Source organism: Orbicella franksi, chromosome 1 (genome assembly GCF_964199315.1).
Source record: "Orbicella franksi chromosome 1, jaOrbFran1.1, whole genome shotgun sequence".
Taxonomy (NCBI): Eukaryota; Metazoa; Cnidaria; class Anthozoa; order Scleractinia; family Merulinidae; genus Orbicella; species Orbicella franksi.
In genome coordinates, this window is record NC_138145.1 from 11,899,613 (window position 1) to 11,925,735 (window position 26,123).

Genomic DNA, 26,123 nt, shown 5'->3' on the forward strand with positions numbered 1-26,123 from the left:
AGATAACGACAACTAGGACTACGAAGAACTTAGACTGCGAGCAGTCTCTCTTTTGCTTGAAAATTCGTGGGGTAGACCGCAAAACAAGTACAGTGAGCGTGCGAGCGTTGACTGCGAGCGTGTCTACGCCGCCCGCATGTCACGCTCACACGCTCACTTGTTTTTCGTTCTCATGTCCTCATGGATTTTCATACAAACGAGATATTGCTCGTAGTAAATTAAGGTGAGCTGTTCAGCTGCGGGCATCAAGTTTTTCTCCGCGAAATCCTGCTTTTAGAAACGAGCCTATCGAGTGTTTGTCTGAGAGATCACGTTGTGTACGGATTACTTAAAGGGGCTCAGTCACGGTATTGAGTTATTTTGGCCACATACAAAATTACCTTTAAATAGTAGGAAACCTGAAAATAACAGTTTATTAAGATAGAAGAACACCAAAGAGATAATGATAAACCGTAAAGGAACAAGGATGGCTAAGGATGGAGAAGATTAACACGGATTGCAAACGAGGAATTTGAAAAATTGAGGCTAAACTTTTCAATATGGGCAAACCGTGACGTAGCTCCTTTAAATCTAGTAGCGCGTGCTTTCGAAACCTTTCGTTTTTGAGCAGTTTGATTGATATTAATAGAAACAAAGTAATCTCAAAATCTGCGATTAAGATAACAGCGGTTTTACTGGTTGTGCCTGTAAAACGGTAGTAAAGGCCAGTTAAGGCCTTGGGCGTGTTCCTGTACCATCTTCATATATTTCTTTATTACTTTCCCGCATGTGTACATATATGTACTTGCGGGACTATTTTATGTAATGTTTCTTCAGGTTTTGCCCTAAGCTCTATCCTATATTAATCGTCGCGTTTTTTCACGCCCCGCCCTCACAATCCAGCTTGGAACTGGTGTTTTGAGCTCCGCGATCTGCTCCGCGGAACTACCTGTTCTGCAGGCTAGATGTGGGTTGTGTGATATTTATGGCCTCCTGCTACAATTAATTCAAGCAATCGGAATCTTAAGAACTTGCCCTAAAAATGAAGGGAGTCGTTGTAAACACGTCGATTACTCAATACGCTTACGCTTCTCAAATCTTAAGTAGTAATGGCCTTTTGATGGAGAAAGCCGTAAGCTTGGCTTATCGAGTAGGAAACGGTCAGCAACATTTTAATTTGCCATTTTGGAACTGGTACCTCTTGGGAGGGAAAATGACAAAAAGGAGATTCTGGTACTTCGCTAAATGTTAGACCAGTACACTCATTAATGTTATAGAGAAGCCCCTCCCCTTGGTTTCAAGCCCTGTAGTCAGTTTTCATCTGCATCGACCCATCTATCCCCGACTTCGTAAGTTAATCTAGCCAGTCATCAACAGCTAACAGTTTGGGTAATTAATGGTATATTTTTTTATTTCAAAAGCTATACACAAAGTTGAATGAGAAACAATACTAACGACAAAAAACGAGAAAATTAAGGCATGCGTGTAAACTACTCTGTACCCGTGTATGACAAAACTGAATAGTCTGCAGGTAACGCATGAAGATATGTTGTTCAGCTTGTTGTTATGAAACTTAGGTCCGTAGTGCGTACATGTGGGGCTTACAAGTTACACTTGTAATTAGACTAAAACTAAATTATCTTGAAAGAGAGGCACGAAGATTTTCAGGTTAACATAAGTCTGCAGGTGACACGACATAATGATAAGGTGTTTCATTTGTTGTTAAGAAAAATCTTTCAGCGTATATATCTTTTGCTATTTAGTACAACAATCGTTTATAGTTTACAGGGTCCCGACTTCTTCCTCGATTGGGTTTTGCTTTTTGCTAATGAGCCATATTTCGTTGTGTCGGTTTAAGAACTTGCAGGGGCTGTCATAACCAGCTGAATAAATTGCATCGGTACGGTAATCCTCCTCGCCCAGGCCATCCCTCTTCAGAGATTTCACCAGCTCATTGTAGTGTTGCTCGACCCTCTTCATGTTTGAATAGCCCCCATACACTCTGACATAGGCGCAAAATGGCTGGAAGACAGTCAGGTGGACACTATCCTCTGACGGAGCAGGGGCATCTTTCTGATGCTTGAAGGGGACGAAGAAGCTCATGGTGTAGTTGTTCTTGCAGAAGGAATCGGATTCTGCGACTGGTTGGATTTGCATTGCTACTGGCACTGTCATCTTTATCTTCATTTTTTTCGCGTTTTTACCATCGATGTATCGGAAAAGCCGCCAGAAAGCAGTTTTACTGGCTTGTTTGGATTCTTCGCCTAGTAACCAGACAAAAAAATACATGATTTCACTAACGATAATAATCGCATTATGTGTTCAACAAGAGAGGGGTTTTACTAGCAATGTAGGCATGACCACATGCTCTTGATATAGGTATATTCGCCCCCCCCCCTCCCCTACCCTACACCCGATGAGGCTACATTTTTTTGAGCTGTTTGGTCTGAAAATAACCATGGTTTGAGGGAGCAACAGTGTGTATTAACATAAGCGCATTGACCTACTTCAACGAGCTTTTCATACGACGAATTGAAAAAGAATGGATTGTTCTAGCAGGACGGGGTATAACCATTCGCTTAGTGAAGTTTACGCGCGGTTTTAGCGCGAGATGATTCATCATTGAAAACCCCCAATTTCTATTCTATTTCCTGACAAAGGAGCTTAAATACTCTAATTAACACTTCATCCTTTTTAATGCAAAATGCGGCAGTACTTCAATTAGAGGCTTACCTGTGACAGTTGTGGAGACCCAGCGATACCGCTCAGGATAACATCGCAAAGTGTAGTCCGTCGCTTTCAGCTTTACTTCATAGAAGTCCGGACAGTCGTTTGAGCCACAGAATGCCGGCGACGATTTGTTCACGGATGTTTCAGTAGAGGGCTCGGGGGATTCTGCTCCTGGTTTGATAAATGGAAGCTTGGACATGACTTTTTTTGTCATGGAAAGAAAATCAATATCTTTGAATGACAGTTTACCACATATCTTTCCAAAGTACTTGCCAAACGTTGACTGAGCTTTCTCGTTTTCAGGAAGAGGAGCCGGGTTTTGCCTTTTACTAACGAGCCAGATTTCGTTGTGTTGCTTTACGCTCTTGGGGTCGTTATACCCGGCGGAATAGATCATATCTGTACGGAAGTCATCACCAAGACCATTCGTCTTCAGATCTTCCACGAGGGCTTTGTAGTTTTCTTCAATCATGGTGATATTAGAGCGACCTCCGTACACCCTGACATAGGCGCAAAACGGCTGCACGACTGTCAGCTGGACATCTTCAGCGAACGGAGCAGGGGCATCTTTCTGATGTTTGAACGGGATGAAGAAGCTCATGGTATAGTCGTTCTTGCTGAAGGATTCGGTTTTCGTGTCTGGATGGATTTGCATTGTAACTGGCACTGTCATCTTAATCTTCATTTGTTCTTCGTTGTTACCTTGAATGTAACTGAAAAGTCGCCAGAACGCGGTTCGACCGACTTGTTTGTAGTTGTTGCCTATAAAAGAGATGACAAGGACACATGACTTCAAAGGCAAACATATTATGTTAAATAACCCTGGTATTCACCAGCGATGCAAGCGCGCGTACGAGCAAGCTCAACCTGCCCATTCTCGTCCCCAGAGCCTCCGTTCTTCGGGTCTCCTGAAAACACTTTAAAACAAGTAGCATTGGGGACGACAATGTTCCGTGCCCATTCCTGATGCGTGATTAGTTGCACTGATGTCCCAGGAAACAATTCAATATTAACGGCGTACTTTTAAAACGTATTTCGTTATATGTAGCAAAAGCAAAAATTTGAAATCAAAATCGATCGATCAAAATCAAAATCGATCTGCTCAGCTCCAAGAAAAAAGGGGTTAAGACACCCTTAGAATTTATACCCTCTCTCGTTCTTGTATAAATACAGTACAGATTATGGCCAAATCAAAACCTCACCAGTAACAGAGGTGGAGACCCAGCGATACGGCTTAGGATAACATCGCAACGTGTAGCTTGTCGCGTCTTGCTTCACTTCATAAAATTCAGGGCAGTCGTGCGAGTCACAGAATGCTGGAGGTGATTTCTTAGCAGATGGTTCAGCATAGGGTGTCGCGGATTCAGCTCCTGGTTTACGAAATGGAAGCTTGGACATGACTTTTTTGGCGGTAGATGGAATATCAAGTTTACCAAATAACGTGCCAAGCTTTGGAAATCTGGCCTCTGTAGAGACCAGGAAAACCACGAGTAGTAAACCAACCACCTTCATCTATAAAGAACATCAAAGTGCGTTAGTCGACGCGTCAACTGAAGCAGGAGCTTTAACCTGAGGGACCGTGAGGTGCCGGGGAAAGCCGCTGTTGACAAGGACCATTGCGTGAGGAACCCAAAAGCTGTCCCTCCGATAGCCCTAGCTCGGGTGAATTAATATTTCAAATAAGTCATCTAAGGGTTTTCATGCAATGGATCACGAAACGCATGACACGATAGCCGAGTTAAACCCGGCGTTTGTTCGAAGCCGCACTCAAAACCTAAATCACACTCATCCGTGCTCTTGATTGTATAACTGAAACATTTTTTTTTTGTTATACTATTTTTCATTGCTATGTCACGTTATGGTCAATTTATAGATGCTTGTGAGGGAGAGTCATCGGTTTATTAAATGATCTTTGAAGCCCGGAAATTTTCCCGCCCTCCATACTGTTTTCTGTTTTCCCTTATATGCTGCTGCAGTTATGCGGGTTACGCAGGAACTGAACAGGAAAACTGTATATCGACTAACCAGCTCAAGTAATGCTATAAAGATGGCTAGTGATTATAAACAAATCACAATTTAAGTTAAGAAGCAAGCTATTCAAACATTGTTCCCTCCAATATCCACCTCGACTCCATACAAGAACCCAGTCACCTTTATAACAGTAAACTAACAGTGTTCGTTATGGATTACGTAACTTATTACGCATTCAACTATAGAAGGCCGGCCGGAAGAAGGACATCAGCTCTTTCGCTGCCGGTAAATTGCTTAAATGGCTTAGGTCGACATCCTCTGGAATTATTACCGGAGCATCTTCAACTTCAGTACTTCTAGAATAAAAGTGCTTAAGGCCGAGGGTAACAAAAACTTTTGTCTTAGTTTGTACTCACCTTGAGTGACGTTCGCTTGTTTTCTCCTCTCTGACACTGGCGTGTAAAGACTTTGAACTGCACACTGACAAGATTTATAACAAAACGTCACGTGACACTTCCCGGGAGAATTCCGGCGCACGTGCTTGAGCGACTTAATATTGAATTTCTTCGGGTTTTAATTTTCTCATAACATTTACGTGCACATGGACACAACAGACAGTCTTTTATAAGCTTTTCACTGAGAATATGATAGCCAGGCTAAAGTCATGCATGCAAGCTTGTTTCGGTAGAAAACAATCTTTTAAAGTTTACTTGAAAGATGAAGAACATACCAACACATTAAATAAATTGGCGATACAAGGTCATACGGTCTTGAAGTCTTAAGTGAAGATGCACATTCCAAGTCACTGCCATTTGATGGCCTGGATCACGCGAAACCTTCATTCTCACGCTCCCTCTCACGTTATTTAATTGAAATGTTACGTAATTTCATGACAAGGCAACTTTTTCACTTACCATGTCAACACTAATTCAATGCGTTGCTTGTTATCTATATCTGCGATCGTTTTACTGTTTGTCCAAAAGTGGTCGCGTGCCCCCTTAAATTTAAGGTGCAAACGGCACGTGTCGCTAGCTGAAAAGTATACGTCCATGCGTCGATATTTTCTTCGGCGATATTTTCTTAAAATTCTGTTACCCTCTTAGAATAGGATAGCAAGGCTGGAGTCATGCAAAAATGATCACCCAAGGGTCAAAAGCTACTTGATACGAAGCTACACAATAGGGTTCTCCTATCCCGCCATCTCGACTCTTTTTTTTTGCGAAATCCTGCCATACCAATAGTCCCCATACGGAACGTTACTCTTCCGAAACAATTTCTTTTCAAATCTGTTCTTTCAACAAATAGAATTTGATGGTCCTGCTGTGCTAGTTCATTGGACGTAAAATATTTCCCCTCTGAGGTTTTTCAATGAAACTTACTTCAAGCTCTCCACAGGTCTTAAGGGAGCGTTCATTTTTTATGAGGGAGGGGGGGGGGGCTGGTGAGATTTGGGAAGCACCATTTAAAAATCGCATGACCCCCCCTCAGCTTACCAATTTTTTCACGTGGCCCACCCCCTTATAGCGGTCATTTTTTGGGATGACCCCCCGCCCCCCCAAAAAATTGAACAAGCAATATTTAGATTTCAACTTTTTTAATATTTCTCTATTATCCCCCTACTTCACGTTTTGTGCTCACTGTGAAGACAATATTTACAATCCCTATACTACAGAGAGCTGTTGTTTGAAAAACAAATCAAATGAAAGAGAAGTCAATTTCGGATCTCCTAGTTATGGCTCGCCCTGAGCGTGTGGCATTTCGCCTCTCATTGGCATTTCCCTCATCTGAATTGATGAATGCCCACAGTTTTAATGTAAAACAGATCAAATGTATAGAAGCTAAGTTGACGAAGGTCACGCAGGACATGAAAGCACTAGAAAATAAGAGCAATTATAACAGCATATTCAAGGGCATACTCAAACATGCACAGCACATCAACAAAACGAGAAGGAAAAAAGAAAACCGCAGAAAGTCAAATGAAAGAAAGAGGAAGCGGACTGAAAACAACGTCCAACGAGTTTATGGAATCTGTGTTGGAAACCCGCTAGGAAATGATCTTCCACAATGCCTTGTGTACCCTCCTAGAACGGCCGTCCCGGAAGGGTGTATTAAAGTTGAGGATGTTGCCACGTCGTTATTTAGAAGAGATGGGCCATACATCGCACAGCTCTTGGAAGGGAATTATTTCATCAATGCTGCAAGAAGCAGAATCACCACCAACCTTGAGCAGGAAGTCAGAGATTATGTTTACACCTTCATGTACCCTGAAGAGTACACTCTGACGGAAAGCATTGCTGCTTCTTGCAGCATCGGTGAAAGAGACTCCCATAGCAGCACAAGCGGCGACGAAGAACTCGACGACAGTGAAGATGAAGATGAGTGCCAGTGAAAGTTGCATTCGAAAATAACAGTGTTAAATACTTCTTTTCAGTAACTACAAATGCTTTTTTGTCGCCAAACGTTTTTTTAAAGTAGAAGGAAAGTTTGTAATAAATTTGTATCCTGCCTTCTATGTTTATTCTATAGCAATTTTTTTGATATTCAAACATTATGCCATTTTAAAGTTTTCCTAAAATATTTCACGTGACCCCCCCTTTTTCCCTTATTTTTTTGGGATGGACCCCCCTCGAAAGCCATTTTTTTTCGCATGGCCCCCCCCCCCGCAAATCCCACCAGCCCCCCTACCTGATAAAAAATGAACGGTCCCTAAAACGTAAATTAAGTTATCTTCATAAAGGCCGACAGTAACGTCGTCGCCTCATGTTATTCAAGGACTTCTGAGTAGAGATTGAAGTGTTCATTATTGACGAGGTCGATGCAGGCATCTTTTTTTTTCCTTTATCCTTTAGTTGTTCCTTCTTGTCTTTTCTTTTTTTCATGGTCTGCTAAATGACCTGCATCGCTACTAAAACAGGATATGTGGCTACCATGTTCTGTCAACCTAAGATGGCTATTGTTGTTAGTGATTCAGTTTGTTTTCTTTTTTTCTTTGCCTACCTCGTGTAACGCAGCATTTTAAGGCAGGCAACTGAAGCGGTCATGAAAAGGTTTGCTATTTCTTTTACTTCTTCTCACTAAGAAGTCTAACTGTGAGACGAACATTTAATTGGGAACCATAGGCAACGAACAACAAACAAGCTTTTATGGAAAAATGTCACTTCATTCAGGCCAACTACTACTCTGACAGAATTTTTAAAAAGTACACATATTAAAAAAACGATAAAGATATGATAAATGAACGTTTGCAACTTCCTTGTGCCTAAATCAGCTATTTCATATTACAGTGAATGGGGATCCCATACAGAGGAAGTGACTTTGTTGATGGCTTTAATATCGGCGTTTATCGCGGCGGGTTCACGATTCTTCGGCGGTATTTCCTAAACTTGACGAACGAGAACACGGGGAAACTGAGAGAATTGTAAATATTGTTGCGGTATAACTGTTTTGTTCCCTTTCTTCCTCAAAGACCCGGCGAAGTTGACGACATTTATCATCTTGTTTTCGTTGACCTTTAATTCGTGGTAAAGGAGGCAATCATATATACAGTCTATCCAGTTTTTACTGTCTTCATCTTTATTTCTTCTTCATTTTTAGCTTGAACGTAACTGAAAAGTCGCCAGAACAGAGTTCGGCCGGCTTGTTTGTAGTTCATGCCTAGAAAAGACAATAAGGATACCTGATTTTAGAGGCAATAACTTTTGCTCTGTCCCAGCTCTAGAGAAAAGGGGCTACGACACATTTTAATTTCTTCCTTCCCCTCTTTTAGTGCAAATCATGACTTTATCAAAACCTACCGGCAGTATCAGTGGTAATACTCAGTGCTTGGGACAACATATTGCAACTGAGTTTTAGTCTTTGTCTGTCGTGTCTTGTGTCAGGATAGGAATAAACGTGATTCGGCTCCTAGTTTCCGAAATGGAAGCTTGGAAATGATTTTTTCCGCGACGCAAGATGAGTACCAAATAACGGACCAAGGTTTTGAAATTTGGCATCTGTTGGAAATTTGGCATCTATAGAGAGCATCACGGCATGTCAAAGTGAGCGATTTAGTCGTTGAGTCATTTGAAGCAAGTATTTTATCTGAAGGGCCGTGAGGCTACGGAAACTGAGCCTTTTTTATATATTTTTTTTATCCTCCACGCTGAACTGCTTTTTTTATACGCAGCAAAGATCAAAGTCTACACAAAAGCATTGCCGCGTGGCTGTGTTCTGCGGTCCCAGCCACAGCTACGGCATGTGTTGTATGGGGCTGAGGTTTAAAGCAACCTTTGCGTTCCCTCTGGAGTAAACGAATGATTTGTTTCTTTCTATATTGCGTGAGGAGCCCATAGAGAGTAGCTAGTTCAGTTCTGGAGAACACAAAATAAAAGCAGTCCTATGATAGCCCTCAGGTGAATCAAATTTCAAAAGTCCAACAGATTGTATGGAATGGAACACGAAACTCAGGTACTATAATTGAGTAAAATGCGACGCCCTTTTTTTTTGAGCCGATAAAAAAATTACATCGCACTCATCAATGCTCTTGATTACGTATAAACTGATAGTGAAACATTTTGTATTGTTATCTGACTATTGTCCAGTAGTCGTTTGTAAATATGAAGCCCAGAAATTTTCCCGCTCTAGAAAAACGCACAAGGCGCTAATTTACTTTTGGTAGCTCAAGAGAGAGCGCTGATTGGAAACGGGACACTTCTTAAGGACGGGGTGCACATTTCTTATTGACCTTACACGACTGAATGTGATGTAATACTTTAATGAAAAAGAACAAATACTTTTACTCAAGAACGTGGGGCGTTTGTAGTAAGGAAGGCGCTAAGCTAGTCGAATCTTTACGTATTGCATACACAGGCACTATTGTACAACTTCAATTGTGGAATTTTTTCAAACCATTCGTGCTCACCTTGATTGCCATATCGAGTTCGCGTGTTTCTTTTTTCGCTGGCACTAGTCCATGAGGACTTTGAACTGCACACAACTACGGTCTGAAACTTTTCACAAATGATCACGTGACACTTCCCGGGAGATTTTCTGTACACTTGAAGTGGTACTTCATACTGAATTTCCTCTCGTTTCAATTCTCATAACATTCACACGTACTTGGTATTAAACAACAGAGTCTGTTATTGCTTTTTTCAGATTACGATAGTCTGGCTATCATGCAAAGAAGAAAACAAAGTTTTAACTGAGTGTAATTGACAACTGTTTGGGTGCCTTTGAAGTACATGCAATAAATATATCGTCCGGATCAAAGTCAGCGTGTCGTGAATCAAAGTGAAATATGCACATTCAACGTAGCCTCCTAGAGCTGCTGACGCTCTTTGGACTTGTCATGCAATCGCTGGAGAGGAGTGCGTGACGAGTGATAAAAAACATCTGAATAGGACGTCACTGCCATTTGAGGGTCTGGATCACGTGTATCCAACATTCTCACGTTCCCTTTCACGTTATTTAGTTGAAATTACGTAACTTCATCACCTGGCATTTCAGTGACGGGTTTTCATTGTTATATTGTGTAACTCTAGATTTTGCAACTTAAGATGTATAAGGTGGTAGCCAAGATATACAGTCATTTATTTTCATTTTATTAGTATTTATTGCTTTCTTTAAGGTATGCACAATTAGTAGGGGGAACGTTTCTCTTCAGTTACACATCACCGACGTTATTTTCATCATCATCATCATCATTTTTGCTTATGTAACGTTATATATTCTCTACGTCACTTGTAATCTGCGGTCGTCCCTCTATTGGGGAGTTCTCATGTATGTCCATGCGGCGACTTTAGGTTCATCTTGAATTTCCATTTTCGTAACATTTTTCCGTGGAGACAGCAAACACGAGCAAATATTCGTGCACCTTTTTAGAATATGATAGCCAGGCTGAAGTCATTGTGAAGCCATATAAAAAAATATCATATCAGAAAGAAAATGAATTATGAAGAGTTTACTTACACGTAATACCTGTTTGGTTGCTTTAAAGTACATGCTCGATAAATTGTAAAATTAGAAAAAAATATATAAAAACTGTGAATTATCTTGTGCCGGATTTAAGTGAAATATACACACATAAGTGATTGTCATTACTATTTCAAGGCCCACTGTTTCCCAGGGAACGAGTTTGTTGTAGTCCTGGATTTCGCCTAATCAACGCCCTCACGCTTCTCTCATAGTTTTAAGACCTTTTAATACGCAGTCAAGTCAGTAACGCTTTTTACTCATTAAGAGCAAATGTCAACAAAAACCAAGTAAAATTTGAATTTGGCGGCAGAAGTAGAAAAATCGATTTTTCTCTCTTTTCGTCCACAAATAGCCCTTAGGTAGATATGAAACGTGATATAGTTTTTTGGAGCTCGAAGCGCTTTAAATTCGAGAAAATCGAGGGAAACGATTTTCGCCTCAATGGTCACCAAAATGGCCGATCACAAAGACTTAAAATTAGTAATCTAAACTTAATTTGCATTCGCGTGTAAAAGAGAACTAAAACTTATCAATACTTTTTCTTGAAAGACAAAGTATTTAGCTATCCAAAACAGGTTAGAACTCGACTTGAGCGCCATTTGGGAATAAACACACAATTTTTAAAAAAGTCCCTTTCAGTTAGTAGGTCGAATTCCTAATTTAGGAATAAAATTCAGAGATATTTTTCGACATGTGCCATAACTCCAAATTCCTTGAAACTTCGCCTTTGGAACACTTTTATGTTGTTGTAAAACATGTATTAAAATCAGCTTGGGTTATTCTTCGAGTGGTTTTTGAGGCCTGGCTGAAAAACTCCGATTTTACCTAAAACATGACGAAAAGTAAACAATGGCTTCTGCGTGTTGGTCTGAGGGCAAGCGAGTACAGGCATTTAAATCCTTATAGTATGAGTTCTTTGTACTAATAAGCAAATTGTTTGCTTGCACCTGTAATAAAACTGTTCAATCTCAACGCCAGAGTAACTTTATTTAATCCGAATATGTTTCATCGCTTCGAATCCCAGACATTGTGACGAGATGTCGATTTCACACCAAGAAGAAACAAGAAGTCGAAAACGTTTTACTACGCAGCCTTCCAATTATCAATTTAAGACAACTGGCCGCTGAAGGAGACATTTACCGAATTACAGCTTAAAACAGTTACGTTTTCTGTAACGCATCAGGTTCGGCTGCAAAAAGTTATTTCAGGACCAGCAATACAGGTTAAATTTGGTGAAGAAATCTTAAGGTTTCATTGTTTATTTTGTTTGCAAGTCACAGTTTCATTCCCGGCCGTGGAATTTACTATGTCCCACAGCAGAGACCAGAATGGGTTGTTTTACAAAAGTGCGGCCGTTTATTTCCGAAGTAAAACATGTTTCCGATAGTCTTTAGTAATTTTGTCAATATATAGTTCAGTTAAAAAGAAGATCACGCGAATTTCAATTAAAAGTTCGGTCAGAAATATTTCCCGCCAAAGCGAAGTTATTTTTTCCAATGTTTTCTAGTCACTTTGTTTCGACTTTCTGCTATTGGCAATCCATGACTCACTAAAAGACCCGCTTGCAATGGTTAGCTAGATTGCAGAATAGAATATTTAAGCACGCCAAATCCATTAAGCTAATTTATTTTACCCAGTATTTTCCCAAGAGAATTCTATCTTAGACGTCACGCTGCATGTAAAAACAAAATGTATCCTCAGTTCTCTTGTTCTTTTTTTGCTTTGTATTTTTTTTTTTTTTTTTTGCCGTCGTGCAAAACATACTGCAACCATATAACGATCGAAGCTCTACTCTAAATTAATTTTGAGACTTTAGTTAACACTTCGTTTGCTTTCGGAAGGCGTGACACGTCATATATACAGCGATTTAAGGTCAGACGACAGAAGTTCGCAAATGCGGATCTTTTTTAAAGGTTTCTGTCGTTTATCCTTGGTATGTTTTAAAAGTATGAACTGTTGTGTTTTTCGATCAGAAGAATTGCTAAGCAATGCGGGTGGACTCTGGTCAGTTATTGTTCCATTAACGGCGCTTAAACTGATGAACGAGATTCTCGAGGAAAGTCAGAGGTCAGATCCTATTTGGTGGCGATACGAAAAGACAGGTTGGGTGACACCAATTTGCCGCTATCCGCCATGGTATCCGTTCCACGAAGAGGTTACGAAGGAGAGAAGAATAGAAATCTGTAAATGCTGCTATGTCAGGATTACCAGCGGAGATCTTTCTTGCGATCAATGTTGTTTTTGTCGGCCCAAGTTAGTATACTTTCCGTTGTACCTTGTAAATGGGCAAGTCCTATATTAGAAGGTTGGAAAATAAGCGCCTGCTCGCATTTACTTTGCAGTCCCGTTTTCCATATTCAACTGAAGTAAAGCAACTCTGTAACTTTTATTTATACATGTACACAGTTAAACCGGGTGAATTGTTTAGAATTGCGGTCCGTAATTGTGAAATCTACACATTATCTGTTTGTCGGTGATCTAATTTCACGTAGAAAGATTGAAATATTCCTTGTGAGTGAAGGTACTTTTGAATGCATGAAAAAACTCATTTTATCATTTTATTTTACTTTAAAAGAAGCACATCGACCGGCAGAACGAAAATATGATAATGAAAGAAGTTAAACCGCTTTACTTCAGCAGTCTCTTCTGTCTCTTGGTCTCAGGAAACACGCAAGCAGTCTACTGCTTACTTCTTGCTGATGTTTTCGTTAAAATCCGGTTATTTCAGCGGCGCGTTAAAAGCCACTCGAAGAATATCCCAAGCTGATTTTGATATATGTTTTACAACAACATAAAAGTGTTAAGTACAAGGAACTAATAATACAAGGACTTTAAACGCCTATACCGCATTACCCTCAGACCAACACGCAGAAGTCCATTGTCTACTTTTCGTCATGTTTTAGGTAATATCGGGGTTCAGTCGGGCCTCAAAAACCACTCGAAGAATAACCCAAGCTGGTTTTAATACATGTTTCACAACAACATAAAAGTGTTCCAAACGCGAAATAAAACAACCCATTCTGGTCTCTGCCGTGGGACATAGTAAATTCCGCGGCCGGGAATGAAACCGTAACTTGCAAAGAAAATAAACAATGAAACCTTAAGATTTCTTCACCAAATTTAACCTGTATTGCCGGTCCTGAAATAACTTTTTGCAGCCGAACCTGATGCGTTACAGAAAACGTAACTGTTTTAAGCTGTAATTCGGTAAATGTCTCCTTCAGCGGCCAGTTGTCTTAAATTGATAATTGGAAGGCCGCGTAGTAAAACGTTTTCGACTTCTTGTTTCTTCTTGGTGTGAAATCGACATCTCGTCACAATGTCTGGGATTCGAAGCGATGAAACATATTCGGATTAAATAAAGTTACTCTGGCGTTGAGATTGAACAGTTTTATTACAGGTGCAAGCAAACAATTTGCTTATTAGTACAAAGAACTCATACTATAAGGATTTAAATGCCTGTACTTGCCCTCAGACCAACACGCAGAAGCCATTGTTTACTTTTCGTCATGTTTTAGGTAAAATCGGAGTTTTTCAGCCAGGCCTCAAAAACCACTCGAAGAATAACCCAAGCTGATTTTAATACATGTTTTACAACAACATAAAAGTGTTCCAAAGGCGAAGTTTCAAGGAATTTGGAGTTATGGCACATGTCGAAAAATATCTCTGAATTTTAACCTTATATTAGGAATTCGACCTACTAACTGAAAGGGATTTTTTAAAAAATTGTGTGTTTATCCTCAAATGGCGCTCGAGTCAAGTCCTAACCTGTTTTGGATAGCTGAATACTTTGTCTGTCAAGGAAAAGTATTGATAAGTTTTAGTTCTCTTTTACACGCAAATGCAAATTAAGTTTAGATTACTAATTTTAAGTCTTTGTGATTAGCCATTTTGGCGACCGTCTACGCGAAAATCGTTTCCCTCGATTTTCTCGAATTTAAAGCGCTTCGAGCTCCAAAAAACTATATCACGTTTCATATCTACCTAAGGGCTATTTGTGGACGAAAAGAGAGAAAAATCTATTTTTCGACTTCTGCCGTCCTATGTTTGCTAATTAGAAAAACTCACTCTTAAGTCGTCTCTAGCCCTAGATCCACTAAATTCATCGTGCTGAGATTGTGCAAAAAAACGGGCTCTCTTGGAAATAGACTTTGGGCAAAGGGGAATCGGGCTGGGAAATGTCTAGCGTCTCTAACGCGCTTCTCATTATTGTTGGGAAGTAGGCTAGGTAAAAATGAACTTGCTTGTCAGTTCTCAGGCACCCCCAATACAAAATTGGGATATGCCAGATAAGTCTGTTTTCCATGAGACTTTAGAGGCCAGGTCTAAAAATGGAATTTAAACAATATTGAAACGAAGTTGTGACATTATACAATATTTCTTCAGGCGCGGCCCTGACTGACTTTCGATGACTTTCAGAGATGGACTGCAAGCCAAAAAAGTAGACTATGAACTTTTTATAATAAAGGGTGACGGAAATGACGTATTTCGGTGTTTTCTTTCCTTTAAAAAACTGCTGAGAACTCAAAGGAGACCAAAAAGATACTTTGAAGATGCAGGACACAGATAAGGGTTGGGAACCACGAAAATTGTCAGGCGTCCAAAGAATTTGTTTTGCGCGAAGCCTGGTATCGTATGAAATGAGTTGGCAATCTGTCAGCGGTTTCGCTAGTTAAACAACATGGCGGACGACACGACGGAAGGGAATGTGTTGCAGTCTAACCAACCCAAGCCAAAGAAGCAATCGGGGAAGACAAGTACGAGGGTTGTATAGTTAAAGAATGAAGAGCATTAAACTTATATTTGTTTTAAGTGATTTGTCTCACGTATCGTTTGCAGAGGTGTCTTCCTCCCGAGCCCAAAAACCTGGACGTGGTGAAGAAATTAAAGATGATAAACAAAGGTGACGGAAGGTTGTGGATATGGGCCTTTTTAATGCATTAAACTGTTCTCTGTTTCTTATGATTTTCGCGTGATGTGGTTTCAGGTTGAAAGAGCTTGAAACTTCAATTCGTTCGCAAGTGGCTGCAGAAGAGCGAGCTCATAAAATAGTGGAAAGACTTGTTCTTGAAGATAAAGTCACAAGAGACTTTCTTGTTAATTCAGTAAGTCTAATTGTATTCTTGGGAAAGGTGACGAGAATTCGGGGGAAGGGGAGTTCACCTTAAAAGCGAAGAGATGGAGTATTTTTGTCCTCCCTCGTGCAATAATTAATAGCATATCTTTACCCCAAAAGCCTTCTTTTTGAGCAAGGAATGGTCCGTCTTCAGCTAACCACTTCTCCTACCCCTTATGAATCTACCAAAAAATAAAAATGAAAAATTGGCAGAGTCACTGTCTGGTGTCTTAAGTTTTTCTTTATTGCAGGGAAATTTCATCACCACTAGTCACTATGCAGATGTAGTAGAAGAAAGAATGCTGTCGAAAAAATGTGGATACCCTTTGTGTAATACTCAGTTGAATCAGGTAAAGTAGTTATGTGGTCATTGGGTTCTTCTGCTGATTGCTTTACATGAAAACAATGTACAAAATCTGTGATCAAATACGTTTGGTATGTGATCACAGATTCTTCCCAGATTCACATGAGTCAAACCCTATACAAATGGGCAAGGACAATTAGGTTTGACCTTGGTGAAATAGTTCTTGCTGGATGATGCTTTGATGATGTCGTTTTATTTGTAGATTCCATCCCAAAAATACAGGATAAGTTTGAAAACAAATAGAGTTTATGATATCACAGAAAGAAAGGTAAGTTACCCCTTTAAAGGTGTTCAAAATGTCATTGTCATAAATTAATTAATTAATTAATTAATTGTATTTCTTTAGTTGTTGTACAATATGTCTAAATAGGCACTTTTATAACAACCATGAACTATCCAGTTTTCCTCACAGTTCAATTGAATCAATTCCAGCATAACTATTCTTTGACAGAAAGGTGGTTGGGGGTGGGGGTTGGGGCCTGGGGGTGGGGTCTCCTTGAAGCATAGCAATCTAACCATGCTTCAGCAAAGTTCTTTATGCCCATGGGTTCCACATGTGTTATCTCAGCATTACAGTGTTTTATTTGTTGTAACTAGAATGTTCTTTGTTTTTGACAGACTTTTTGCAGTAACTTTTGTTTCAAAGCCTCAAAGTATTTTGAGTCGCAAATCTCAGCTTCTCCAGTGTGGACACGGATTGGTGAAAGGTACCAGTATATCCCTTCTGTCTGATTTTAACATTTTGTTTAAGACATATAAGGTTGTAGCTTAAGATACATACATGCAGTTATTTATTTTAAATTTTTAATTATTCGTATCTAATTATTATGTCAAGTAATCTCATTTTACATCTGTTCCTCAATGCATTGATATATACACCTTCTAGCTAAATAGAGTTACTAGATCACTGGAACTTCACTCATAAATATTCAACTTCATTTCTCAAAATACAAAAAACATAAACCCATGTAAGCCTGGTCAGCTCAACATCTAATATTGAAACAGTAATACACAAGCTAAACGTCAACCGTTAATTGGGGTGCATCTGAGAGTAACAGGGTATAAATTGCTGGCATTGATTTATTAGTAACATTGATATAAGTAATGTGTAGACTAATGTTTCTAATGTTGTTTTAGGCCAAGGACATTTGTTTTACTGGAAAGTGATAGTAACATTAATGGGTAAGTGCTGGGAGCAGCATGGTTCACATGTAACTATGGTAACAAAGTTTTAAGCTATGTTTAAATTAGAGGTGTTTATTGTGACTGTTGTCAGCAGTAGTTAAGAAGCAACAAGTTTATAGGAGTTAGGAAGGCTATCTCTATTTTATAGACTATCACTACCTTACAGAGAGTAATTTTATTGATAAAGAAATCCCATGTTCGAGAAATATTTTTACTCAAACAAAAGAAGGTCACATAAAGGAAAGAGCCTTCATGTTTGGCAGAGCTTTAGAATTAATATGCAGATTTATGTCTTTTATTGATTGCTTTGGTAGAAAATCAAACAATTGTTGCCAAGTTTTCTGTAATCATTCTAAAAATTGAGAGCACCCTTAAATTAGTATGGTGATGTTTTTCTGTTGGCTGTAGAGTAAGACAAGTGCAACTAATCTACAGCTTGTCTTGAGCAATACTAAAACGATTATTAAACATTTTTACATGTAACAGAACTGCTACTGGTGATGTTTTGCTGGGTGCAAAAGATGACCAAGAAAATGTGAGGTGATGATTATTAACTTAGTCTGACACACTGCATAGTCTGACATACTCTTGTGCAGTACTTCATGTATGCCATTAGTTCCATAAGGTCTACCTTATTATGTAGGTTGTTTGATGTTTGACTTTGAGCTGGTAGTGAGAATACTCCATTGTGCAAGTTAGTCCTGGGGTGTTACAACTGTATAGAAGTGTATTAGCTGATTGGTTGCAGTATAATTAACAAGTCAAAGGATGCTGCTCATCATTTTCAAATTTTCGCAATAGCAATTTACATGTAGTTACTGTAATTTTGGAGGCTTGAGCAGTTAGTTATCTTGGGTGATTTTTTTGACTGAAACAAGAAATGCAATCTCTTAATTCTCAGAGTGGCTTGCATGCAGACGTGATTACTTTTCCTTTGTTTCTCAGAGAAGGTTGGGGATTTCTTACCATAAATTATTGCTGAGATTTGTTTTATGGAATTTGTATTCCTTCAGTGGTGAAATCATGGAGTATGGTGGCCATGATGATATGGATTATGCTGGTGGAAGTGAAAGATGTACATATGGAATGAGTGTGGGCAATGCACAGGAATTGTCAGAGGAAAATCATCCTCCAATAGCAATATCTGAGGATTCTGTTGTTCATAGAGGGGACTGTTCAACAGATTACTCATCATCGTCATTGTTTTCCTCGTCATCTTTAACTCATGGACATGACCAATCACTTGACAAATCTGGTCAATTACTGGATAAACCTGATCAAAGATTTAAGATATCACCAGAATCTAATGATAGTACAAGTCAATTTGCTTTACATAAAGAAAGAATACAGGAGAGTAAGGACAGATCTCTCAGCAGAGATACGATCATTCAATCAGTTCAGACAGTGTTTCAAGAGTGGTGCACACATTCCACCTTGGAATATCTCAGCCTCTCTCCGAAAAATGATACTGAGAGTGTCTTTCCAGAGGCCACAGGTAAGCATGCTAAACCTCTTTATTTAGTTTCTGATGTCTGCAGAGATTATGACGGTGAGGTTGACCATGTTTGAGCTCAGCAAAAGCAAAGAAGAGGTCATTCCGTGAGATTGAACATTTTTGTGGTAAACTTGACTTTTTAGATCCAGACTCCTTTACAAGGAGAGTTACACGGTTCTACCAACCCACGATTGCTGTCAAGGAAGACTCAGACTCAGATTTGGAGACTGGGACAAGCCCAGGCATAGTTAGAGAAGATATCGTGATAAAAGAAAAGAAAAACCTTAAGCGGGTAAGTTAGCATTTCCTATTTTATTATGAATGGGAAAATTATTTCATTGTGACTGGCCAAGAGCAGGCCAATCTATCGTTAATAATTCATAACTTTCTCAGTCATATAATAAATGAGTAATCATATGAAAGCTCAAGGAATTAAGGATTTACACTACTCCTGATATCTGAAAATTCCTTCAAATTGCTGTGTGCTAAAGGCTCATGCAATTTTGAGAGAATTGTATCTATACCATTTGCCTTTCCTTCAGAACCAAAGTTTTTTTTCATATTGAGTTCAAGGCTTTTTCTCTTCTATCAAATGGTTAAAATGTGTCATTTTAAAAGACGCAAAGTTGTCTTCAAACTGATGCTAAACGTCGGACTATCGGTATGATTAATAATTTATATCATAAAGAAATGTCCAAGGCTTTATAATTCCAGCAGATCCCCAATTTCTTGAACCCGAATGTTCTCGAAGAAGGATAGGTTTTGAGAAACAGTTAGCTATAATACATATACTTCGGTGTGAAATCAACACAGAGAACTCGTTTTGACCCGTCTCGATAATGTGTTACCATTTACACAACAGTGACACATCAGTTAACAGAGGCAGAAAATTCTAAAACTTCTTGACAAATCGAACCAAATTTTATTTCCCTTGGATATGCTTCACTGTAAATTTAACCCGATATCTCAAACTCCCAACTCTGGAACCAAATTCCTCTGGAGACTCGGGAAATCGAGAATCCGCTGTGCTCAGGAACAGACTTTTTTGTTAGGATGGGGGGGAGAGATGTTAACCAATGTGTTACTGTTGTTTAAATGGTAACACATTATTGAGATGGGTCAAAACGAGTTCTCAGCCTTGATTTCACATTGAAGTATATTTATTAGTGTAGCTTTGATCATGCCCTTTAAAGAAACAGGGTTTTTTTGATGTGAAGTATCAAGATAGGTTTTTAACTTGCTATGATAGCATTTATGTATCTTTGGCAGCAGCAACCGCCTCACTGTGTCTGCTGTACAGCTTATTAACATGCTTGATTTCTTCGCTACAGGATCCAGTGTGTATTGTGCCACCGATCTACTCAAAGTCACAAACGACTATAAGAAGACGAATCGTGTTGGACAAGTTGTTTCGAACGTAAGTGAAAGCATCAAATCAGCGAATGATGGCTTAATCTTCCTCCTTGGACTGAGGAGTGTGGGAGGGGTGAGTTAGATGCATTGGTCTCCACACAGATATTGTGGGCCCGAGAATTTACATGTAGCACGCGTGACTTTCGCTTACATAGTAATCGTTGCGGCTGAAAAACTTTCCGTTTCTCACATCAGTTACATACAAGGCGAATCTCAAGGTAGTCATTGGGGGATGGGGTTTGAGGAGTTGCAATCCCCTCCTGTCCGTTGTAAGTTGTGTGTATACTCATCTTATCGTGAATAGTTCCCAGGCCCTCTAAAGACTTCTACTTTCCTCGCACATGCATATATAAAACTCTCTTCCATAAAACGTTTAATTCGCCTTAATTGACACAAAAGAAGCAGATTTAATGGATGAACGTAGGACGACGCAGACGGCTTAGAAAAGGCTTAAGGTTATACTAACGACAAATTTATGCCAACGAGTGATCAACGTGGTGTGTCTAATATCAAGGGTCTTTATAGTTGAACAAGATTCTCTTTTGTTTGTTTAGCATGCCGGATTTCCTTAGCGAAGTCAAGTTGACTGTTGGTGAAATATCACGTGACCTCACTGAGCTTGTGCACACGTTTAGGTGAGTAAATAGGCTGCAGTTCGATTTTTGTTGTACCGTAAGATGTTACGAAGAGTTGCTGATTCTTATCATCCAATCACAGACAAATATCAGTTCTCTGATGAATTGTCTCGTGACCTTGGCAACAGTCCCCCCCCCTCCCCCCCCTCCCGTGCGTGGATGGCGTGGTGAGGTCATGTTCCTTCTAGCCTCTTTCAGGCGCTCAGTTGGGGCGCAGCGCGAAAAACGGCGGGTGAAAAAATAGGGAGAAGCGCGACAAGAGAAAGGGCTTTTTCTCGCCGCGCTCGCCGTTTTTCGCGCTGCGCCCCAACTAACTGAACGCCTGAAACAGGCTATGTTCCTTCAGCAATTCCTTTGACATGGAAAAAGCGAGTATCACAGGTTAAGGATGTTCGCGGCCATTGTTTCTGCCACGCCAAGTCATACATCGAGCGTGCGAGCTCGATGTATGACGGATGCACAGGATGCGCAGAAACAATGGGCGCGGCCGTCCTTAAGGCTGCTGCTGGCTTTGATCTTGACTGCATGTGCCTGTTCGTTTAGGTATTTTGATAGGCGCAGTTTTCAACGCTGGTCAACAAAGTTTGGTAAAATTTGTCAGAAATCTTCAAAAGGTATCTTTAATTTGAAATCGGGAAGAAAGTTATGATGTCTTGCATTGCTGGCAGCGCTCCGTACCTTTTAATGCTTCATTAACTCTAGATATTCTGTGACGTGTAGTCTTACCTTCCCTTTACAAGACTCTCTTGTTATTTTTCTATAGCTTAAGCAGTAAGAACGTCACTCTGAAACCATTCCAGTGGAAAATTCTCGCATTGGCTTTCATTTTAATGTAAGTATTTTTATTTTTTTTACAAGACTAGACGACCCTTTTCACTTAATTGTCTTAATTTCCGCAAGGGTTTACAATAGAAGCCGCACTTTCAGTAGGCTAGATGCTTCCAGTATTTCTTAATTCTTAAGCCTTGTTTAAGGCAGTTAATCTTCGCGATTTTTAACCTTTTTTTAACAGACTTGAGAGAAAGAACTCCCACGTATCACAAGCATTGGACTCATGTAAACAGAACTGGAACACTTTACTCGCACGCTTGGAAATCACTCGTAAAGATATTGACCAGGTTTTAACGCCATTGTCGACCTTGCAAGCTCAACATCCGGGACCTTGTAAGAGCGGCACGTCTGACGACGAGGCCTTCAAGACGTCTGAGTCTTCAAAGGAAAAAAGCGTTGTTTTCAACAATAGAAACGATTACGGCGACATGGAAGAATTGGACTAAATTGCACAGAATGGACACGCTGGATGTTGACAGTCCTTAACCAGCGCTAACAAATAAATAAAGAGCAATTATATCATTTGAGTAACCTGTTGTGGAGGAAGTTTACCTTAGAACTCCGACGATTAATTGAGCCGTGAATTGTTTTTACTTGCCTGTCAGCGGTTACTACACACGGCCCTGTCCATGTTGAAGTTCTTGATTTCAATGAAGTCTGGTTAAAGTAGAAAACTAAGAAACGATGTTCAAATAGAACTGTTACCCAGTTTAGCCGCTCAGGAATCATGTCTGTGTTAAAGGAGCTCAGTCCTGGCATTGCGAGTTATCTTGGCCACGTACAAAATTACCTTTAAATTGGAGGAAACCTGAAAATAATAGTTTACTAAGATAGAAAAACACTAAAGAGGTACTAATAAACCATAAACGAACAAGTATGGTTAAGGATGGAGAAGATTAACTCGGATTCAGTACAAACAAAGAACTTGAAAACTTTAGGCTAAACTTTTCAAGATTCGCAAACCATGACGCAGCTCCTTTAGGGGTAATGCTTTTTTTAAATGTTTTTACTGTCTTACAAACATCACTTACAGTACATGAAAAAAAAAACCTACTTAAAATACTTTTCGTTACGTTACGTACTTACAATACGCAATAATGACTTATTATGGCATAACATACTTACACATCGTGTTACTTAAGGACTTACAATACACTGTAATTACTTACTTACAAAAAAAAAACGCAACAAATTACTTAGGGTAACGCTTTTTAAACCTGGTAGACCTGGCGCTACATTCCGTTTTCTGAAGCATGGAGTTGCTAAGAAGACTGCCATTTCTGGGATGGTAGTCTACTACACATTACTCATGACAGCATGCTGTCAGCTTGGATGAGGAGAGACACTGTGAGGTTGAATGTCGAGGAAAAGGTTGAATTGTGTTGCCCAAGAACAAAATACAGTGACCCTGGCCAGCACTCGAACCCAGACCGCTCGAACAGGATCATTCGGCCAGCGCGCAGGAAAGCAAAACATAGCTTTGAAACACTTCAGAAGCAAGTTTTCTAGACCTAGGATTTCCTTTTTTCGTCTAATTGTTAGGAGTCGGAAACATTGACCGAGAACATTGATACTGACACCGTTTCGGTTCATATCGGACAAGCAACAAGAAGCATACGAATGCAGCCAACTCTCGACATTCACCGACACTGCTCAGGCTTACAGGGATGGACTGTTCAATTTTCGTCAAATTTGAAGTATCCCGCACGACGTAAGCACGATAGATAACAGAAATGAAGATAGACCAATAGGAATCCCAGACGATGTTCGTATTGATTGTCTAAGTTTCTTCCCAAACGTGGTCGACCGCGGGAGACATGGAGCAGAACAGTGGAAAGGGATCTCAAGGGAAAAGGACTAAAAACCTGGGCAGAGGCAACATCGGCTGTAACCTGCAAACGCAGACGGATTTCCGGTTCTCGCTTCTCTCCGCCGAAAAGGGACGAGCGACAGCCCGAAACACGTCTGCGTTCGCAGGCTACACTGACTGCAGAGGAGAAAGTAAAGTGGAGGAGGAGAGAGCCCAATTCTCCACTAGGAGAACAGACAAATAATGATGATGTCTCAAACCCTTTCGTTTTCGTCTCTACCTTACTGCTATATATTATGCAAATGATCACACAAGCTGATTAGCATATGACATCACCAACAATTTGAAACTTACATTAATTTTCTCGTAGAAATCTACCGGATTGTCAACTTTGGGGCTCCGTAAGATTTTCAAAAGTTAAAATTTTGGACGTATGAACAGTTTCGGAGAAGTTTCTGTACGAAAGTTTTAGGTTTTCATGTCTTTCCAACCTTGTGGTAGGAGTTTTTCTCCTGTCTAATATTTCTATATTCTAATATAGAACTGAGCTTTCTTGTCTCATTTTAACTGTAGAATAGCCTCATCTGTTCGAAATGCAAATTCGCCACTCGACACATTTTTTCGCAGAATCTACTGATATCGAAGCAACGTGTTTGTGCATGGTAGCTCAGCCAATAAAATTCTTTTCTGTTTGTAAACTGTGATTTGATTTATTTTTTAATCATATTGAAAGACAATCTGTTAAGTGTTGAGTATTTTTGAAGGAAGTTCTGGTGGAGGTTTTGGTAAATAGACCTTTATGGTGATAGTGAGGCAGATTCTGTACCTTCGAAGCGGAGAAGATAAATTTTAAGCAGTGTGTTGTGATCCAGAAAGGCCAAGGAAAGATCGAACTGTGATAAGAACAATACATAGTTTGGCCACCCGTTACCGCAGTTGGAAAGGATCAGCTAACCAGATCTTTGCCGCAAACTGATCGGCTATCCTATGTTACACTCATCTTAACCCTGCAAGAAAATATTCACGCAACGCTTGTGGTCCCACTGTTCGCGTGGAACTGGGTACCATGTCTAAAAATAACTTAGTGGGATTACCTGGTGAATATCGCATTCTCACTTGATTTGGGACAAATCTACACTGTGGGCTCCAACAAGACATCACTGAACCTTGAGCTGTCCTCATTTGTTTGCAAGGTTTGTAAGAGATATAAATTAGTTTAATATCATCTCGTAATTCCGTAAGGCTCATAAAATTGCAATCAAATGTTCAAACAAGTATAATTGTCCTAAATCATCGAGAGTTTGTTTTTCTTTTATCCAGCCCTACTCACACTATTGTGCAAGTAACACTGGAAATGAGCACAAATGTCTAGAAGGCCGCGGTTAGGAAGTTATCTAAGGGCTCTTATTCCTCTCGACTGCACGAAAGTTGTTGCAAGTCAAAGAAATAGCTAACATAAATACGCCATTAGACGTTTTAGTGCGTGGTTAGTATCGCTGCATGGTTTGACTCGTCATTTGCATTTTGACTCGCCAGACTCGCCCAACGGACTCGCCAATAAAACCACTTGAAAAATTCGGCGATACTACGCTAAAAATGTCTAATGAGGTGTATTTATTATCGTCTTAAACGATTCTCCCGCAATGATTAAAAAAAAAACAATTTGAGTGAAATACGAACATGAACCCGGTACATTCTACTTATGAGTCGCTGAAGGCAACAAGAAAATATCGAAAAATGTCTTTAATAAGATACACAAGTAAGCCGGTTTTCTACTCAAATGGCTTGTTATTTATGTTAAGACGAAGAGACTTGACCTAACGGTCATTTACAACGGTGAATTTTGAGACTTTTCTCAGACGTGCCGGTAAAGGTTATTTGCCTTGGTTGGTTCCGGGACGCTACCTTTAACTTCAAACCACTTTGCTAAACAACACCAGTTTATTTCTTGCATACTAATTAGCTGTAATTCAACGTTTAAGGACGCTTTCATCGTGTCTTGCTTCAGGATAATGACAAAAAAAACTAAGAAAATTGACTAATCAGATGGAAACCATTGCCCTGGAAACAAAGTGTTCTCACTGAAATTCGGCGGTTTTCTTTTAACTTCATTTGTACTCGAGCTATCTTCAGTAGTCTAAGCTATCAATTCTTTAACCATGCTGAGCATTTACCGCATGCAGTGGTGTTTCAGTCAACGGACAGAGCAAATTAAACGGAGTATGCGTTTCCTTCAGTTCAAGTGGCATGCCTGTGAACTAGCTAGGTGTAGCTAAGCGCGTTGACCAAGATAAACATTCAAAAACAAACTGACGTCTGCTACAAAAGTACTTCAAGGCATCATTTAAGTCTAAATGCCGGTTTCTTTTGTTACCTCATCGGAAGCAGTTCTTGGTTTTATTTTCACGCTGTAAAGGAAATAAGAAAGCAGTTTTTTTATGTTTCTATCGTATAAGTGGAGAACGCGGATAAATAAATACCAAGGAGTTTCAGTCAGGTCTTTTGGTCACTGACCTACTGTTTCTTAAAATTGTTCGTCAAAATTATCCTGAACGCACTAACTAGCATGGAAGATGATTATTACTAGACGCTTTCGTGACAGTACTAAATGTGACAACAATGGCCCTCTGACAGTCGTA

General features: G+C 39.8%; 2 protein-coding genes across 2 annotated transcripts; one reads left to right on the top strand and one right to left on the bottom strand.

The window, feature by feature from the left end:
* Positions 1 to 789: 789 nt before the first annotated feature.
* LOC145490702 (uncharacterized) lies at positions 790 to 5,164 on the bottom strand. The gene is made up of 4 exons (XM_081469794.1): positions 5,097 to 5,164; positions 3,912 to 4,221; positions 2,713 to 3,471; positions 790 to 2,243 (listed from the first exon to the last, which is right to left on the bottom strand). Exons 2-4 carry the CDS (start codon positions 4,219 to 4,221, stop codon positions 1,762 to 1,764), a joined length of 1,551 nt encoding a protein of 516 aa, XP_081325920.1. The 5' UTR covers positions 5,097 to 5,164; the 3' UTR covers positions 790 to 1,761.
* Positions 5,165 to 14,814: 9,650 nt separating this feature from the next.
* LOC145490621 (RNA polymerase II subunit B1 CTD phosphatase Rpap2-like) lies at positions 14,815 to 25,119 on the top strand. Its single transcript, XM_081469709.1, has 14 exons — positions 14,815 to 15,392; positions 15,475 to 15,538; positions 15,623 to 15,740; positions 16,003 to 16,101; positions 16,318 to 16,383; positions 16,734 to 16,822; positions 17,253 to 17,297; positions 17,787 to 17,840; positions 18,314 to 18,795; positions 18,939 to 19,087; positions 20,127 to 20,212; positions 20,763 to 20,843; positions 21,607 to 21,675; positions 21,856 to 25,119. Exons 1-14 carry the CDS (start codon positions 15,317 to 15,319, stop codon positions 22,118 to 22,120), a joined length of 1,743 nt encoding a protein of 580 aa, XP_081325835.1. The 5' UTR covers positions 14,815 to 15,316; the 3' UTR covers positions 22,121 to 25,119.
* The last annotated feature ends 1,004 nt before the right edge of the window (positions 25,120 to 26,123 follow it).

What these genes read in the sequence shown, in the direction of transcription:
- LOC145490702 (XM_081469794.1), bottom strand. Translation starts at nt 4,221, where the DNA reads ATGAAGGTGGTTGGTTTACTACTCGTGGTTTTCCTGGTCTCTACAGAG. An exon ending in GGTCTCCACCTCTGTTACTG is followed by an intron (nt 3,472 to 3,911) that starts GTGAGGTTTTGA and finishes TCTCTTTTATAG; the next exon opens with GCAACAACTACAAACAAGTC. An exon ending in GGTCTCCACAACTGTCACAG is followed by an intron (nt 2,244 to 2,712) that starts GTAAGCCTCTAA and finishes TCTGGTTACTAG; the next exon opens with GCGAAGAATCCAAACAAGCC.
- LOC145490621 (XM_081469709.1), top strand. Translation starts at nt 15,317, where the DNA reads ATGGCGGACGACACGACGGAAGGGAATGTGTTGCAGTCTAACCAACCC. An exon ending in GAAGCAATCGGGGAAGACAA is followed by an intron (nt 15,393 to 15,474) that starts GTACGAGGGTTG and finishes TATCGTTTGCAG; the next exon opens with AGGTGTCTTCCTCCCGAGCC. An exon ending in ATGATATCACAGAAAGAAAG is followed by an intron (nt 16,384 to 16,733) that starts GTAAGTTACCCC and finishes TGTTTTTGACAG; the next exon opens with ACTTTTTGCAGTAACTTTTG.